Raw genomic sequence first — 13,036 nt, 5'->3', positions numbered from 1 at the left:
ATTTGATAAAAGTCTTTAAAGCGTGAAACTAAAAGTCATTTGTGATCCTGCTATCTAAAGAAACCCATTGATCACATTTTGGAACAAATCCTTTCGTATTACTTATTTTATTTTAGAATTTGCACATGCCTCTGACTGACCAATTCCCACACCCCCCATGTATGTTGTCCGCAGTTCCCGGCCCACAGGCAAAGGGGTGGAAGGCCTTGCGAGAGTTGGATCCCGAGCAGCGCTCTCCTTTGCCTTTGCGTTCTTGCGCAGGGCCTGGCGGTCAGGTACGTGTGCCCCGCGTGTTCTGTTTCCTGCCACATCAGGGGATGTGGGTTCTTTCCTCACTTCTGCCACCAAGTGCCCCTGGGTTGATCCCATGTGCTCTCTAGGCCTCATTTTCCTTGTTTGTAAAATGAGAGGCTTCACAGTCTGTTTGACTTTGCAGGCCTGTGCTTCTAAGAAAAAAGGTGCGTATGCACATACATCCCAGGTGAACCACAGCAGTGCCTCTGTACTGATTTATTTTCTAGGAGAACCTGAAATTAGAATTGCTCACATGAGAGTCATAAAATAAAGAATTGACGTTGGAGCAACTGTTCAGTGTTAGTCTCTGAGTTCTTGCGGTATCTCATTGAGAGGAAAGTGAGAGATTGAAAACCTGCCAGTGGCATCCTCTCACTCTGGGGGTAGGAGACCTGCCTGGGAGAGTGGGGAGAACTCTGTGTGCTGCCCGGGTACGGGTGGCGTCATCTGCCTTGTGTGTGCCCAGGGGAGGATGCGGACCTCTGCAGCGAGCTGTTGCAGGAATCCCTGGACGCCCTGAGAGCCCTGCCCGAGGCCTCGCTCTTTGATGAGAGCACAGTGTCCTCTGTGTGGCTGGAGGTGGTAGAAAGAGCAACCCGCTTCCTCAGGTCCGTCGTGACCGGGTGAGTTCTTCCTCTCACATTTTACTGTGTGAACGGTTCCAGCATGCTTTGCAGTCTCGTCTCACCTTCTTCTCTTTAGAGCTAAGAAATTTAGTAGGTTGGTTTCTGGAGTGTTTCCAGCGTACCCTCAGGCTCATGATTTGAATAATGATACAAGTAGTTTTATGCTACAGCAACTTGGAATATGTCTTCTAATGTAATCATCATATAGTATCTGAATTAATACTTTTAATAAAAACTTATCTTTACAGGTTAATTGTATGCTTTAGAATCTCTGATTAAATTTGAGTAAGCAAGTCTCAGAAACCTGATTCTAAATATTAAAAATATATTTCTCCATGGGAAAGGGAAGGTACTTAATTTAACATTAACAACATGCTTGTTTTAAGTATGTCTTTAAGGTCTGTTGTTACTTTGTCCCTGCATCCTCTGCTGTCATTTCAGGGATGTTCATGGAACGCCTGGTACCAAAGGGCCAGGAAGTATCCCCCTGCAGGACCAGCACCTGGCCCTGGCCATCCTGTTAGAGCTGGCTGTGCAGAGAGGCACGCTGAGGTGAGGGGTGCCATAGGCTGGGAGTGCTGTAGGGAGATGCCTCTGTATGTGAGAAGCTGTTGCATTTCATTGAACTATTTGTGACTGTAGGAAATGTGTGGTGGTCTGTGATCAAAGAACCGTGTCCCAGACCCTCTATTTTCAGACCTGGGTACACTTAAGTTTTCTTCACTTCCTTTTTTGTGTTCAACTTTCTAGTAGTTTAGGAACTGTTATTTCTTTTCCCTCTGTCTCTTAATTTTCTTCAAATAGTTATTTTTATTCCATTAATTTAAGGTCCTAGAAATTCCCTGTAGAAAGTGCTATTTGAGCTTCTGAACTGGTTTTATGTTTCTCATCCACAGAAGGTAGATGTCTTGTGCTAAAATCTTGGCATTGATTTAGGGATTTTACTGCCAAGAATTGTTTTCAGGGCCTTGTTTTAGTTTCCTTTCAAATCTAAAGTATTTCTTCAGTTTTATTTAGCTGTCTGCTTTTATTTTTTACAGACCATGGCAAAAAATGTTAAAGTTTTTACTAGAGAATAAAGATAATTTCTCTTCCAGCCAAATGTTATCTGCTATCCTGTTGCTGCTTCAATTGTGGGACAGTGGGACACAGGAAACTGACAATGAGCGGTCTGCCCAGGGTACCAGCGCCCCCCTTCTTCCTTTGCTGCAAAGGTTCCAGAGCATCATGTGCAGTAAAGATGCCCCCCATACAGAAGGTGACACTCATGTAGGTATCATCACGAGACTTTGCACTTAAGTAGCTCTCTTCATTTCTCTTATCCTAAAGGAGTTAGCCTTTTATAAACAAGACCAGAGCACATTATCTGTGGTGGTAGTTGCTTCTGGGGGGAGAGTGGTTTTGGCCATTAAAACAGTGAATCAGAGACTTCCCTGGTGGTCCAGTGGTTAAGACTCCGTGCTTCCACTGCAGGGGGCACGGGTTCAATCCCTGGTCGGGGAATTAAGATCCTGCAAGCTGTGCGGTATGACCAAAAATAAAGAAAAAAAACGAAGCAAACAGTGAGTCAGGTGTGGGATTGGCTATGGCAGGTCATTGTGTAGGTCACAGTTGATACAGCAGAACATCGCATGATCACATTCGGACTCTTTGCAGCAACTAAGGAGTGACCAGAGCCAGCTGTGTTTTATAGACCCTGGCCCTTTATGTTCATTTTGGATTGTGTGTATTAGGACCATGTTTCTTAACAAATATCAGCTTGTGCTTTTACAGAGATCCATCTGCTGCCTTGCTGGCCATGCAGTTTTCTTTCTGCTACGCTGGAGCCCCTGAGCCTTTTGTGCGTTTAGCGCTTTTGTGTTCCCGGCAGCCAGTTGTGTTGTGGTTTGGCTGTGATGCGGCTAACCGAGTTAGTAGCGGCATGAAGATGGGTAAAAATCCTGATGATATTTCAGAAAGAGTGCGTTCTTACGGCGCCTGCGGTGATGACATGGGGCCATGGCGCAGGAGCGAGGCTCGGCTGGCGTGGGAGGGAGCGCGCATCTGGTTCAGAGGAGCTGTTCTGCCATGATACCTCACTCTATCTGCATTGAGGGCAGTTACTGTGGGTTGGTGTTGACCCTTCCAGGGCCCAGGCAAATCTTCTCTTCCCGCTCTGTCCTCCTCCACGTGCTGTTTATGGACGGCACCTCCATTAGCCAGCAACAGCTGCGTTGGCAGCGTGGAGCCAAGTCTGAAATGCACACTTTCAGAAAAATATTAGAAAAAGAGCGTTGGAAATAGCGACTCACTTTGTTGGCCCTTCCTGAGTGTGGGGCACCACGCAGAGAATGTCACATAAGTCATCACTGTGTTTAGTCCCAGGAAGCTGAGGCTGGTGGCACAGCAGGGCCCGTCCAGCTCCACACCCCTGGGGCTGTGGCTTTTTAGAGGTACAAGTTTGATCTTGCAGGTCTTTTCTGGAAAGACTTAGCTATTCCGTTATGAAGTTTCAGCCTAATTATTCTTTCACTTTGCAGTCTTTAGTGATAATAAAGCTATTCTGGCTTCAGAAGAATTAGAATTATTACTTAATGTGCAAATAAAATTAGGTTTTCTGATGAGTGGGCAGCATTTAGATTAAAGTAAGTGGTTTTTGTTTTCAGTTTTCAAAGCCAGGTTGAGGTACAGTGCTTTGTTCCCAGGAAGATTGCTCTGAGTTCTCTCGAGGGTCCTTGGGGTAGTGAACCTGAGGACGGTCGGGCTGTGTCATTTACCTGTGTGGAGTTGGCACACAGGTGACGGATGTGCAGATGTGTGGGCACCACTGTGTGCGGTGCGTGTATAGATCTCAATGCGTCAGCAACACTTCTTACTTGATAGCCAGAAAGGGGCAGGTTTACAGATAATGTCTAACTGTGAATACCAAAATATAAAGAGTGGTTAAAGGCTAACTGTGTTACTTTAATTTTTCCCACCGTTTCTGAAGATGTTTCTTTACTTTTCTTCTCTAGCTTCTGTCTGGCCCTCTGAGCCCCAATGAGAGCTTCCTGAGGTACCTCACTCTTCCGCGAGACAGCGAGCTTGCCATAGACTTACGACAGACTGCGGTTGTTGTCATGGCCCACCTGGACCGCCTGGCCACCCCCTGTATGCCACCTCTCTGTAGCTCTCCGACCTCTCATAAGGTCAGTGCGAGAGCATTGTTTATTCTCTGTGTGTATGTTCCTAGGTTCTCATTCTGTACCTGTGTGGAGACTCACTTTCTCTGCTGTTGGGGTGGATTTGGCTTTCAGCTTTTAAACATGTATACGCTTTAAGGCGTTGTTAGCGGTCACAGTGGGTGATGAGCAGGCCGAGGCACACAGCGGTTCAGGACCCACCCCGTGTCCCAGGTTCCAGATTCAGGGGCACGTCCCTGGAGCGCTCTCCTGCCTTCTCACAGCCACATGCCACGCTGTCTTCCTCAGGAGAAAGGTAGTGACGTGTCTGACACTAAGCTGGGTGTGGGGGGGCCTGCTGGTGCAGGCCCACGGAGGACCTCACACAGACGCACCCGACCATCACTATGCTGCCCCATTGTGTCGATGAGAAGGCTGCCGTTTGGAGTGGTACCGAACCTTGGCCAAGGTCACGCAGAAGAATCCTGGTTTTGAATCCAGATTTTTCTAATGGTTTTCTTTGTTTGTTTTGGCAGCATAAGTACTTTTATTTATTTATTAAATTAATTTTTATTGGACTCTAGTTGATTTACAATGTTGTGTTAGTTTCTGCTGTACAGCAAACTGCAGATTTTTCTAATTTTTAATGCTTTTTTCCTTTGGCTGAGCCATGTGGCTTGTGGGATCTTAGTTCCCTGACCAGGGATTGAAGCTGGTCCCCGGCAACGAGAGCGCAGAGTCCTATCCACTGGACTGCCAGGGAATTCCTTCTAACTTTTAATGTTTAATACGAGGAGTATTTATTTTATTTTGCAGGTATTTATGTTTTCCAGATAAGTAATACATTCCTATGGTTCAACAATGAAAACTAAATGCAGAGACACCCTGTCACTTCCTCTCCCACTGCCTCCTCGCCCTCTTTCCCCACCTGTGCCTCTCATGCTTCTGGTCCCTTATGCATCCTTTCAGTTCTCTCAGCAGTATTGTATTATATCACTTCTGTAGCTTGTTTTTTCACTAAGCCGACTACTGAAGAGCTCTCTGTATAAGTAAGCAGAGCTTCTCTCTTTATTTTTAAAAGAAACTTAGTGTTCCACATGTGGACGTATCATGATTTTTTAAAATGTCTCCTATTGGTGGACACTTGTGTTGCCAGAAGCTTGCTACTCAGGTAATGCTGCGATGGCTACCCCCTACCTTTGTTCCTCTATGTGTGTGCACGCGTCTGCAGTGGTGATGTACCCGATGTGGTGGACACGTGAGCTGATTATCCCCGAATTGCTCTCACGTGGCTTCATTCCTCTCACCCCCACCAACAGCCAGGGACACTTGTCTCCTAGGCTTGTGCTTAGGCCTTCGGGTCCCTGCCTGTAACGGCGAAGTGGTAACCTGATATGGTTTGAGCATTTTAAAATATGTTTCAGGTCTACTTGTACTACTTTTTAATGGGCTCTGTTAAAATGAAATGCTGTGGAAAAGAAACCTGTTCAGTTACTTCATCTTACCTGCTAACTGAGGCCTTATGGGGTATTCTGAGTTATTTTGATGTTGTGAATCAGCTTCCTTTATTTTTATCTTACTGTATCTCATCGTTACTCCTTGCACGAATTATTCTTTCTTTTGTCTAAGAAAGAATTTTCTTGCTGATATAAAGAAAATGTTTCCTTACGTTGTTGTCTGACAGGGATCATTGCAAGAGGTCATAGGATGGGGGTTAATAGGATGGAAATACTATGCCAATGTGATCGGTCCAATTCAGTGTGAAGGCCTTGCCAACCTTGGGGTCACACAGATCGCCTGTGCAGAGAAGCGCTTCTTGATCTTGTCGAGGAATGGCCGTGTGTACACGCAGGCCTACAACAGTGACACGCTGGTAGGTGCTGGGGCGGGTTGGTGGAGGGGCCTCTTTGCTATGGGTGCTGTGGATCTTGTCTTTCTTTCTGTCGGTTGACTTCTGAAGATTTATAGGCACCTGCTCATTGTATATTATTAGTTGTGTTTAAAAATTTTAATCGTGATCATTATTGTCAAGATTTTGGGGGCAGAATTTCTCAGTTTTTAAGCTCAGGAACTCCTTACAGCGCCATTTATTGCCAGCTGTTATTCCCATTTGTAAACTGTAACGTCATTTCACTTTGGGGGCCAGGAAGGTAGTAACAAATGAAGCAGTCGTGGGGTTGGTGGCAGATTGGGCACGTTCCTGTTAAAGGAAGGAGCTCTTCACTTCTGAGCACGTGGAGGCCACCCGCCTGGTGCTCTTCTGTTGGTGCTGGGCAGGGTGACTGGACAGGTGGCCTGGCAACCACCAGAGGCTCATGATCTTTCAGTTCGAGAGGAGTTTGTCAACGTAAGGTACAGGGTTGAGGCGAGTCATGCTGTTTTCTTTGTCCTTGGACTGCTTACCAATTTTCTTCCTATTTTTACCTTTTTAGGCTCCACAGCTGGTCCAGGGTCTTGCCTCCAGAAACATTGTAAAAATTGCTGCCCATTCGGACGGTCACCACTACCTGGCCTTGGCAGCCACCGGAGAGGTGTATTCCTGGGGCTGTGGGGATGGTGGACGTCTAGGCCACGGGGACACAGTGTATGTACAGCCTATTCCTGTAATTGACACACTCTTGTGCTGCTGTAACCAAAATAGGGTGGAAAAGAAAAGTGTGGTGAGGTGTTTTGCAGCTGCTCAGACATGTAGGGCTAGGACGGAGAGGGCTGCCGAGGGGGATCAGTGCTCTGGTGGCCCTGGGCAGTCGTGCCCCCAGCACAGGGAGTGATGGCAGCTGGCCTTCATGTTCCTCTCCCCCAGCTTTTGCTACTCCTGTTGTTAGCTGCCCACGGCTCACCCTCACTGTGGGGTTTCCTAAACCAAATCCCACACTCTTCCTTCATTTACAGTCTCCACACATCTCTGTCAGATGAGGTCCTCGTTTCCTTGAGCCATACTGTCGTTTTCCCAGCTAATAAAATCAAGAGTTTCCTAATACCTTATTTTGTGGAAGCTTTCGATTATCGTAAGAGACCAAGAAATAAAACAGAATGGTTGTTCTTAATGCAGGCTTGTGAAAAGAAAGAGTTCTGATGGCTGCCTCAGAATCAGAGGAGCCCTTTTGTATGTTGCCGTTGTGAGTGGAGCCTTAGGCTGAAATTGAAGATGCAGCCCCTTTTCAAAGTGGTCAGAGCCGTGAGTAGGGAGTGGGCAGCAGCAGTCGAGAGGAGACTGCCCCGTTCTCACTGGGGTGGAGGTGGACATCCACCAGGAAGGATCCCAAACTGTGAAGAAAGAGTCATGCATACTGGGTGTTAGCATTCAGCAGACTTGATATTCCAAACTGGACAGTGTTGTAGGGGACTCAGACAAATGTGGTAAAATGATAGTGAAAGAAAGGAATGATAAGTACAGAACTTAGAATTGTTACTCTCAGGTTAGCAGGGGGGCAGGGTTAGCATGGAGCACACAGGATTTGAAAGGGTTGAGCTACAGGATGGAGGCATTAGTCTTTTTACTTTTTTTATGTTATATAATTAGTATGCATAAAATATGTTGTAATAAAATAATACTCAGTTGAAGTTAAGTGCTAGGTTGACTAACTTGTCCATTGCTCGAGGAGTTGAGGGAAGGAAAGGAGACCAGTACGAAGGGCAGGAGTTGCAGAGGAACTTTGGTGTGTGTGGTGGGGGGGTTGAGACTTGAGCTGAATGGAAGAAGGGGGAAGTGGTACCAGAGTAGAGTCATTTGTCCCCCTTCCCGTGTGTGCCCCTGCCTCTGTGTGTGTTTATTTTGCAGAAAAGTGGGTCACAAAGTGAGCGAACTATGTCTTTGGAGAGGCTAGAGTGGGTGTTACCAATCACATCAGACATATTTTAGATTATAAGCATCGGGCATTTTGCTAATTTTGAAGGTGAAGAATCAACTAAGGAGACTCTTCTGCCCAGTTCATCCTTGCTGTTTCCGACTTTTCATTTGTAAAATATAGATTGCAGTGCGATTAGTAGACCTTGCTCCATCATTCCTTCTCATTTGTTTAACAAATACGTATAAATTTCAACCATGTGTAAGGAGATTTACAAATTCATCAGCTTCCCTTACACAGTCTGGTGAGCTTCACAAATGCCTGCAGCTGGGAGCCACCATAAATGAGGCACGGAGCAGTTCCATTACCCACTCCTACCCCCCTCCCCCTTTCTTTGGACCCTTTTGCAGCCAACCCCTGCTCCCCACTTCTAGCTCCTGGTGGCCACTGACCTGCCCTCTGCCACTTCGTAGTATTCTGTTTCTGGCTCTGTCAGTGAGCTTCATCTTTCCCTGTTGCTGAGTGCTGTCTGTGGATAGGCCACCATTCAGACCACTGTGACCACAGCTGCCATGGACTTGATCACCTTTGTCTTTAACAGACACTGTTGTGATAGTCTGCTGGATGCCATGCTTGGCAGTAGGTGCCCACTTAACAAAGAATCATGGAGGTGGTATGTGTTTGAATTCTGTATTTCTTAATTATTTCATAAGGCACCTGAAAGGTGAAAGTGTCTTTTGACACTCTGATAGTTTATTCCCAGTAGTGTCACTAATAGGAAGGTCTCAGAAGGCCATTCACGTTTGTTCCTCTTCTCTCCACAGGCCTCTTGAGGAGCCTAAGGTGATCTCCGCCTTCTCAGGAAAGCAGGCCGGGAAGCATGTGGTGCACATTGCGTGTGGGAGCACATACAGCGCGGCCATCACTGCTGAGGGCGAGCTGTACACCTGGGGCCGGGGGAACTATGGGCGACTGGGCCACGGTATGTCTGCTCTGAGTCAGCTGGAACATGCAGCATGAGGCTGCCTCTTCTGAGGGACTTGCAGTAACAGTGGTCCTATCTTTTTGAAGGCTCCAGTGAAGACGAGGCCATTCCGATGCTGGTAGCTGGGCTCAAAGGGCTGAAGGTCATTGACGTGGCATGTGGGAGTGGTGATGCTCAAACGCTGGCTGTGACAGAGAATGGTATGTGGGGCACTGCTGCCCTGGACAGGCTCTCAGGATGAGGAGGGCTGCTCTCTTAGAGGGAATGAGCTTTGGAGTCTTTTTTTTTTTTGGGCTGTGCCACACGCCTTGTGGGATCATAGTTCCCTGACCAGGGGTTGAACCTGGGTCTCCTGCAGTTGAAGCGCAGAATCCTAACCACTGGACCGCCAGGGAAGTCCCTGGAGTCTTTAAGTGAGTGTGCACCTCAGTGTCTTCAGGAGAGGTAGAGAAGTTATGGGACTTGTAACTTCTGTTACCCAGGGCCAGAGAGCTACCATCCTTCCTGGTTGGGCATTTTACTTTTTAACAAAGAAATGAAAATAAATGGAATAATTGACGTTTTAAGTCGTTTCTGATTATTGTGATTATATTTCCTAATGTTCAGCCACCCTTGATTCCCTGTGGTAAATCCTGCTTAGTCTTTGTGTATTCACAGTATGATACTTGTTTTTAATTTCAGTTTTATATTTGTGTTCATTACTGCGATTGTACTCATTTGACACTTTTTGAGGATACATTTATCAAGTTTGATGTTGATTCCTCCCCCTCCCCTCCCCACCCAGCACTGCACGGCTTGTGGAATTTTAGTTCCCCCACCAGGGATTGAACCTGGGCCCTCAGCAGTGAGAGGGTGGAGTCCTAACCACTGGACTGCCAGGAATTCCCGATGTTGATTTCTTTTTTTATAAATTTATTTTATTTATATTTATTTTTGGCTGCGTTGGGTCTTTGTTGCTGTGCACAGGCTCTCTCTAGTTGCGCCGTGTGGGCTTCTCATTGTGGTGGCTTCTCTTGTTGCGGAGCACAGGCTCTAGGCACGCGGGCTCAGTAGTTATGGCTCGCGGGCTCTAGAGCGCAGGCTCAATAGTTGTGGTACACGGGCTTTGTTGCTCCGTGGCATGTGGGATCTTCCCGGACCAGGGATCAAACCCTGTGTCCCCTGCCTTGTGCCACCAGGGAAGCCCTTGATGTTGATTTTTTAAACTGTACGTGTCTTTCAGTATTGTGGGGGTCTGTCCTTCGAATCGTGGGTTCTGTCAGGATTAGCTGGGAGCCTCTCAGCCTTGCTCTCCCACAGAGAGCAACTTAATTTTATCCCCTTATGTAATATTTAATTAAATTACACTAACAACTGTTACTGGGAATAAATACAATCGTACATTTGGCTTGTGGTCAACACAACAAGAGTGGTGTGCAGTGGGCCATGGGCCCAGTTGCTGTGTTTTATGGAAGCAGTGGAGCTTTCGCTCTGTGTTTAGTAATTAGTGGAAGCAGTATCATTGAGCCCAAACTAGCAAGGGTTAGGATTTTATTATTCATTCAGTTAAAACAAGAAGAAAGCTCAGCTTTCCATTTCTTAATTGCTTCTCTATCAACCTGAAGTAGAAACTAGATTTCATTTGGTCAGTAACCACCTGTGTAGTGTCAGCTATATACATTAGTGGTCTAGATTTTTGTGTGTTATTGGCTATATTGATTATTTGCAGACATTTAGAAGTTTTATTTAGATGTACAGTTATTTTTACTCAAATAACTTGTATTTTTTAGGTCAGGTGTGGTCTTGGGGAGATGGTGACTATGGGAAATTGGGCAGAGGTGGTAGTGACGGCTGCAAAACACCAAAGCTGATTGAGAAGCTTCAAGACTTGGATGTTGTCAAAGTCCGATGTGGAAGTCAGTTTTCTGTTGCCTTGACAAAAGACGGCCAGGTTTATTCATGGGGGAAAGGTGACAACCAGAGACTTGGGCATGGAACAGAGGAACATGTTCGTTATCCCAAACTCTTGGAAGGATTGCAAGGTGAGTGCAAAATGTAAACTTTTAAAACCATTTGAGGCAGTTGTCTTTAGTAATCTTAAAGTTTGCAGGTATTTTTCTTTATCTGACATCTGTGAGTGACTCATCATTAGAAGCTTTTATCCACATTTTGATAGGTATAGATAATAAGTGGAAAGTGGTTTGTCTGTATTAAAAAGTGACCTAGAATTATTTTCATCAAATTTAATTTGAAACTTTTAAATTTTACCGGTGTTGGAGAGTTCTTTTTTTTGTCTGTTTTTTTTTATTGGAGAGTTCTTTTTTGTGGCAAGTACCCATTCATTACTCATTCAGCTGGCCTCAGTGAGATTAACTTCCGTTTGGTGAGGTCATCTGCTTGCTATGGATATGCGTGGTGTTATGGGAGCAAAGAGGGAGATGGGGTTGGGTCAGCCTGGAGTGGTCTTGTTTGAACTTATCCTTGATGGATGAATCTTCTTGTTTGGTTTCAAGGGTGTCCAGCATGCATTCTCAGCAGCTGGGAGGAATGGGAGCCAAGGCGTGTAGGTGTGCTTTACAGGTGCCTTCTGAAGTATGGGAGAGCTTGGTGATAAGTGTACCAGGTGGGGCCTGTAGTGCTTTATCTCTACACTACAGGGGGTGGGCAGGCTATTTTTTAATGGACCAGATTCTATGTGTAATTTTAGGTTTGAGGGCCTTGTGCTGTCTCTCCTAACTACTCAGTCCTGCTGTTGTGGCCCCAAAGCAGCCATAGACAATATGAAGACAAATGCGCCTGTGTTCCAATACACCTTTATTCACAGAAACGGGCCTTGGGCTGCATTTGACACAAGGGATGAAGTTTGTTGGATTGCTGCGCTGGATTCTCCTTTATGTTTTTGCTTTTTTGTCAGGGGAGTTTGGAAGTGAGCCTTTTAATTGGGACTTGCAGGTTCCTTTCCCCAGCATTTTTATTTTAAAGCATGTTAACACTTTGGTGATTAGAAGTTTTGTGTGCTAATCTGGTGTTTATTATTTTCTAAGCATCTGAGATAAGTTACAGAGTAATACAATTGGTTGTTTATTATGGAGATGTATTTGAATTTTATTTGCCGCCTTGTTTATATTCCTTTCATTTAGTGGAGGAAATCAACTTCCTCAGCAACGTTAATTAGATACAGAGATAGTGTACTGTGAGAGTATTTAAGTGACTGTTGATACCTACAGTCATTTGGTAGTTTCTTAAAATAGGCTCTTTGGATAGAATTGTTTCTCTTACTGTAGTAGAGTTCTTTCAGCTGAATTATTTTTTATGTTGACATGTCTGAAAACACCCCTTGTGTTGGTCATGTTAGATTTACTAATAAGCAAAAATACAGTACTTTGCTAACACTATTTAAATAGAAAAAGTATATTTTACACTTACATCATTTAACTTTGGAGAGAAATAGATTTTGTTTTAGAAAACTTTCTCACTGAAGAGTGTATTTTGACTTTCACCAAGATAGACCCAGCCTGGGCCATAAAACACGCCTTAACAAATTTAAAAGAAGAGAAGTCAAACAGTGTCTCCTCTTAGACCACAAAGGAAATGACTAGAAATCAATAACAGAAAATTAGCTGGAAAATCCCAAAATACATAGAGATAAAACAGTATACTTCCAAATAACACATAGGTCAAAGAAGAAATCACAAGAGAAACTTTAAAATATTTTGAACTAAATGAAAATGGAAATACAGCTTTTCAAGATTTGTGGGATGCAGTGAAAGCTTAGACAGAAATTTATAACATCGAATGTATATATTAGAAAAGAAGAAAGATCTAAAATCAGTAATCTTTCTGTACAGCAAAGGAAGCCATCAGAGAAATGAAAAGACAACATATGAAATGGGAGGAAATATTTGTAGGTCATATATTTGATAAGGAGTTAATATCCAAAATATATAAAGAACTCGTACAACTCAACAGCAAAAAAACCCAAATGGTCTGATTAAAAAATGGGCAGAGGATCTGAATAGTCATTTTTTCCAAAGAAGACATAACGATGGCCAACAGGTACATGAAAAGATGTTCAGCATCACTAATCATCAGTGAAATACATTTAAAAACAGTGAGATTATCACCTCATACCTCTTAGAATGTCTGTTATCAAAAAGACAAGAAATAACAAGAGTTGGCAAGGATGTAGAGAAAAGGTAACCTTTGGCTCCACCAATTTACAGT

The 13,036-nt window shown here is 44.6% G+C and overlaps 1 protein-coding gene across 9 annotated transcripts in view; it reads left to right on the top strand.

Moving 5' to 3' along the window:
* HERC2 (HECT and RLD domain containing E3 ubiquitin protein ligase 2) overlaps positions 1-13,036 on the top strand; it is a 230,830-nt gene that overhangs the window by 43,216 nt on the left and 174,578 nt on the right. For all 9 annotated transcript variants that reach the window (XM_089916960.1, XM_089916956.1, XM_089916954.1 and 6 more), the window contains 10 exons: positions 175-275; positions 761-917; positions 1,362-1,472; positions 2,018-2,189; positions 3,914-4,087; positions 5,745-5,933; positions 6,493-6,644; positions 8,673-8,830; positions 8,920-9,033; positions 10,603-10,854. In XM_089916960.1, coding sequence (XP_089773086.1) covers positions 175-275; positions 761-917; positions 1,362-1,472; positions 2,018-2,189; positions 3,914-4,087; positions 5,745-5,933; positions 6,493-6,644; positions 8,673-8,830; positions 8,920-9,033; positions 10,603-10,854 — 1,580 coding nt within the window. The remainder of the gene's footprint in view (positions 1-174; positions 276-760; positions 918-1,361; positions 1,473-2,017; positions 2,190-3,913; positions 4,088-5,744; positions 5,934-6,492; positions 6,645-8,672; positions 8,831-8,919; positions 9,034-10,602; positions 10,855-13,036) is intronic.

The sequence above is a fragment of the Delphinapterus leucas genome, chromosome 8, assembly GCF_059928025.1.
Source record: "Delphinapterus leucas isolate spDelLeu-1000000601 "Yukka" chromosome 8, BTC_Dleu_Yukka2, whole genome shotgun sequence".
Lineage (NCBI taxonomy): Eukaryota > Metazoa > Chordata > Mammalia > Artiodactyla > Monodontidae > Delphinapterus > Delphinapterus leucas.
This window is presented reverse-complemented; position numbering and strand designations above follow the sequence as displayed.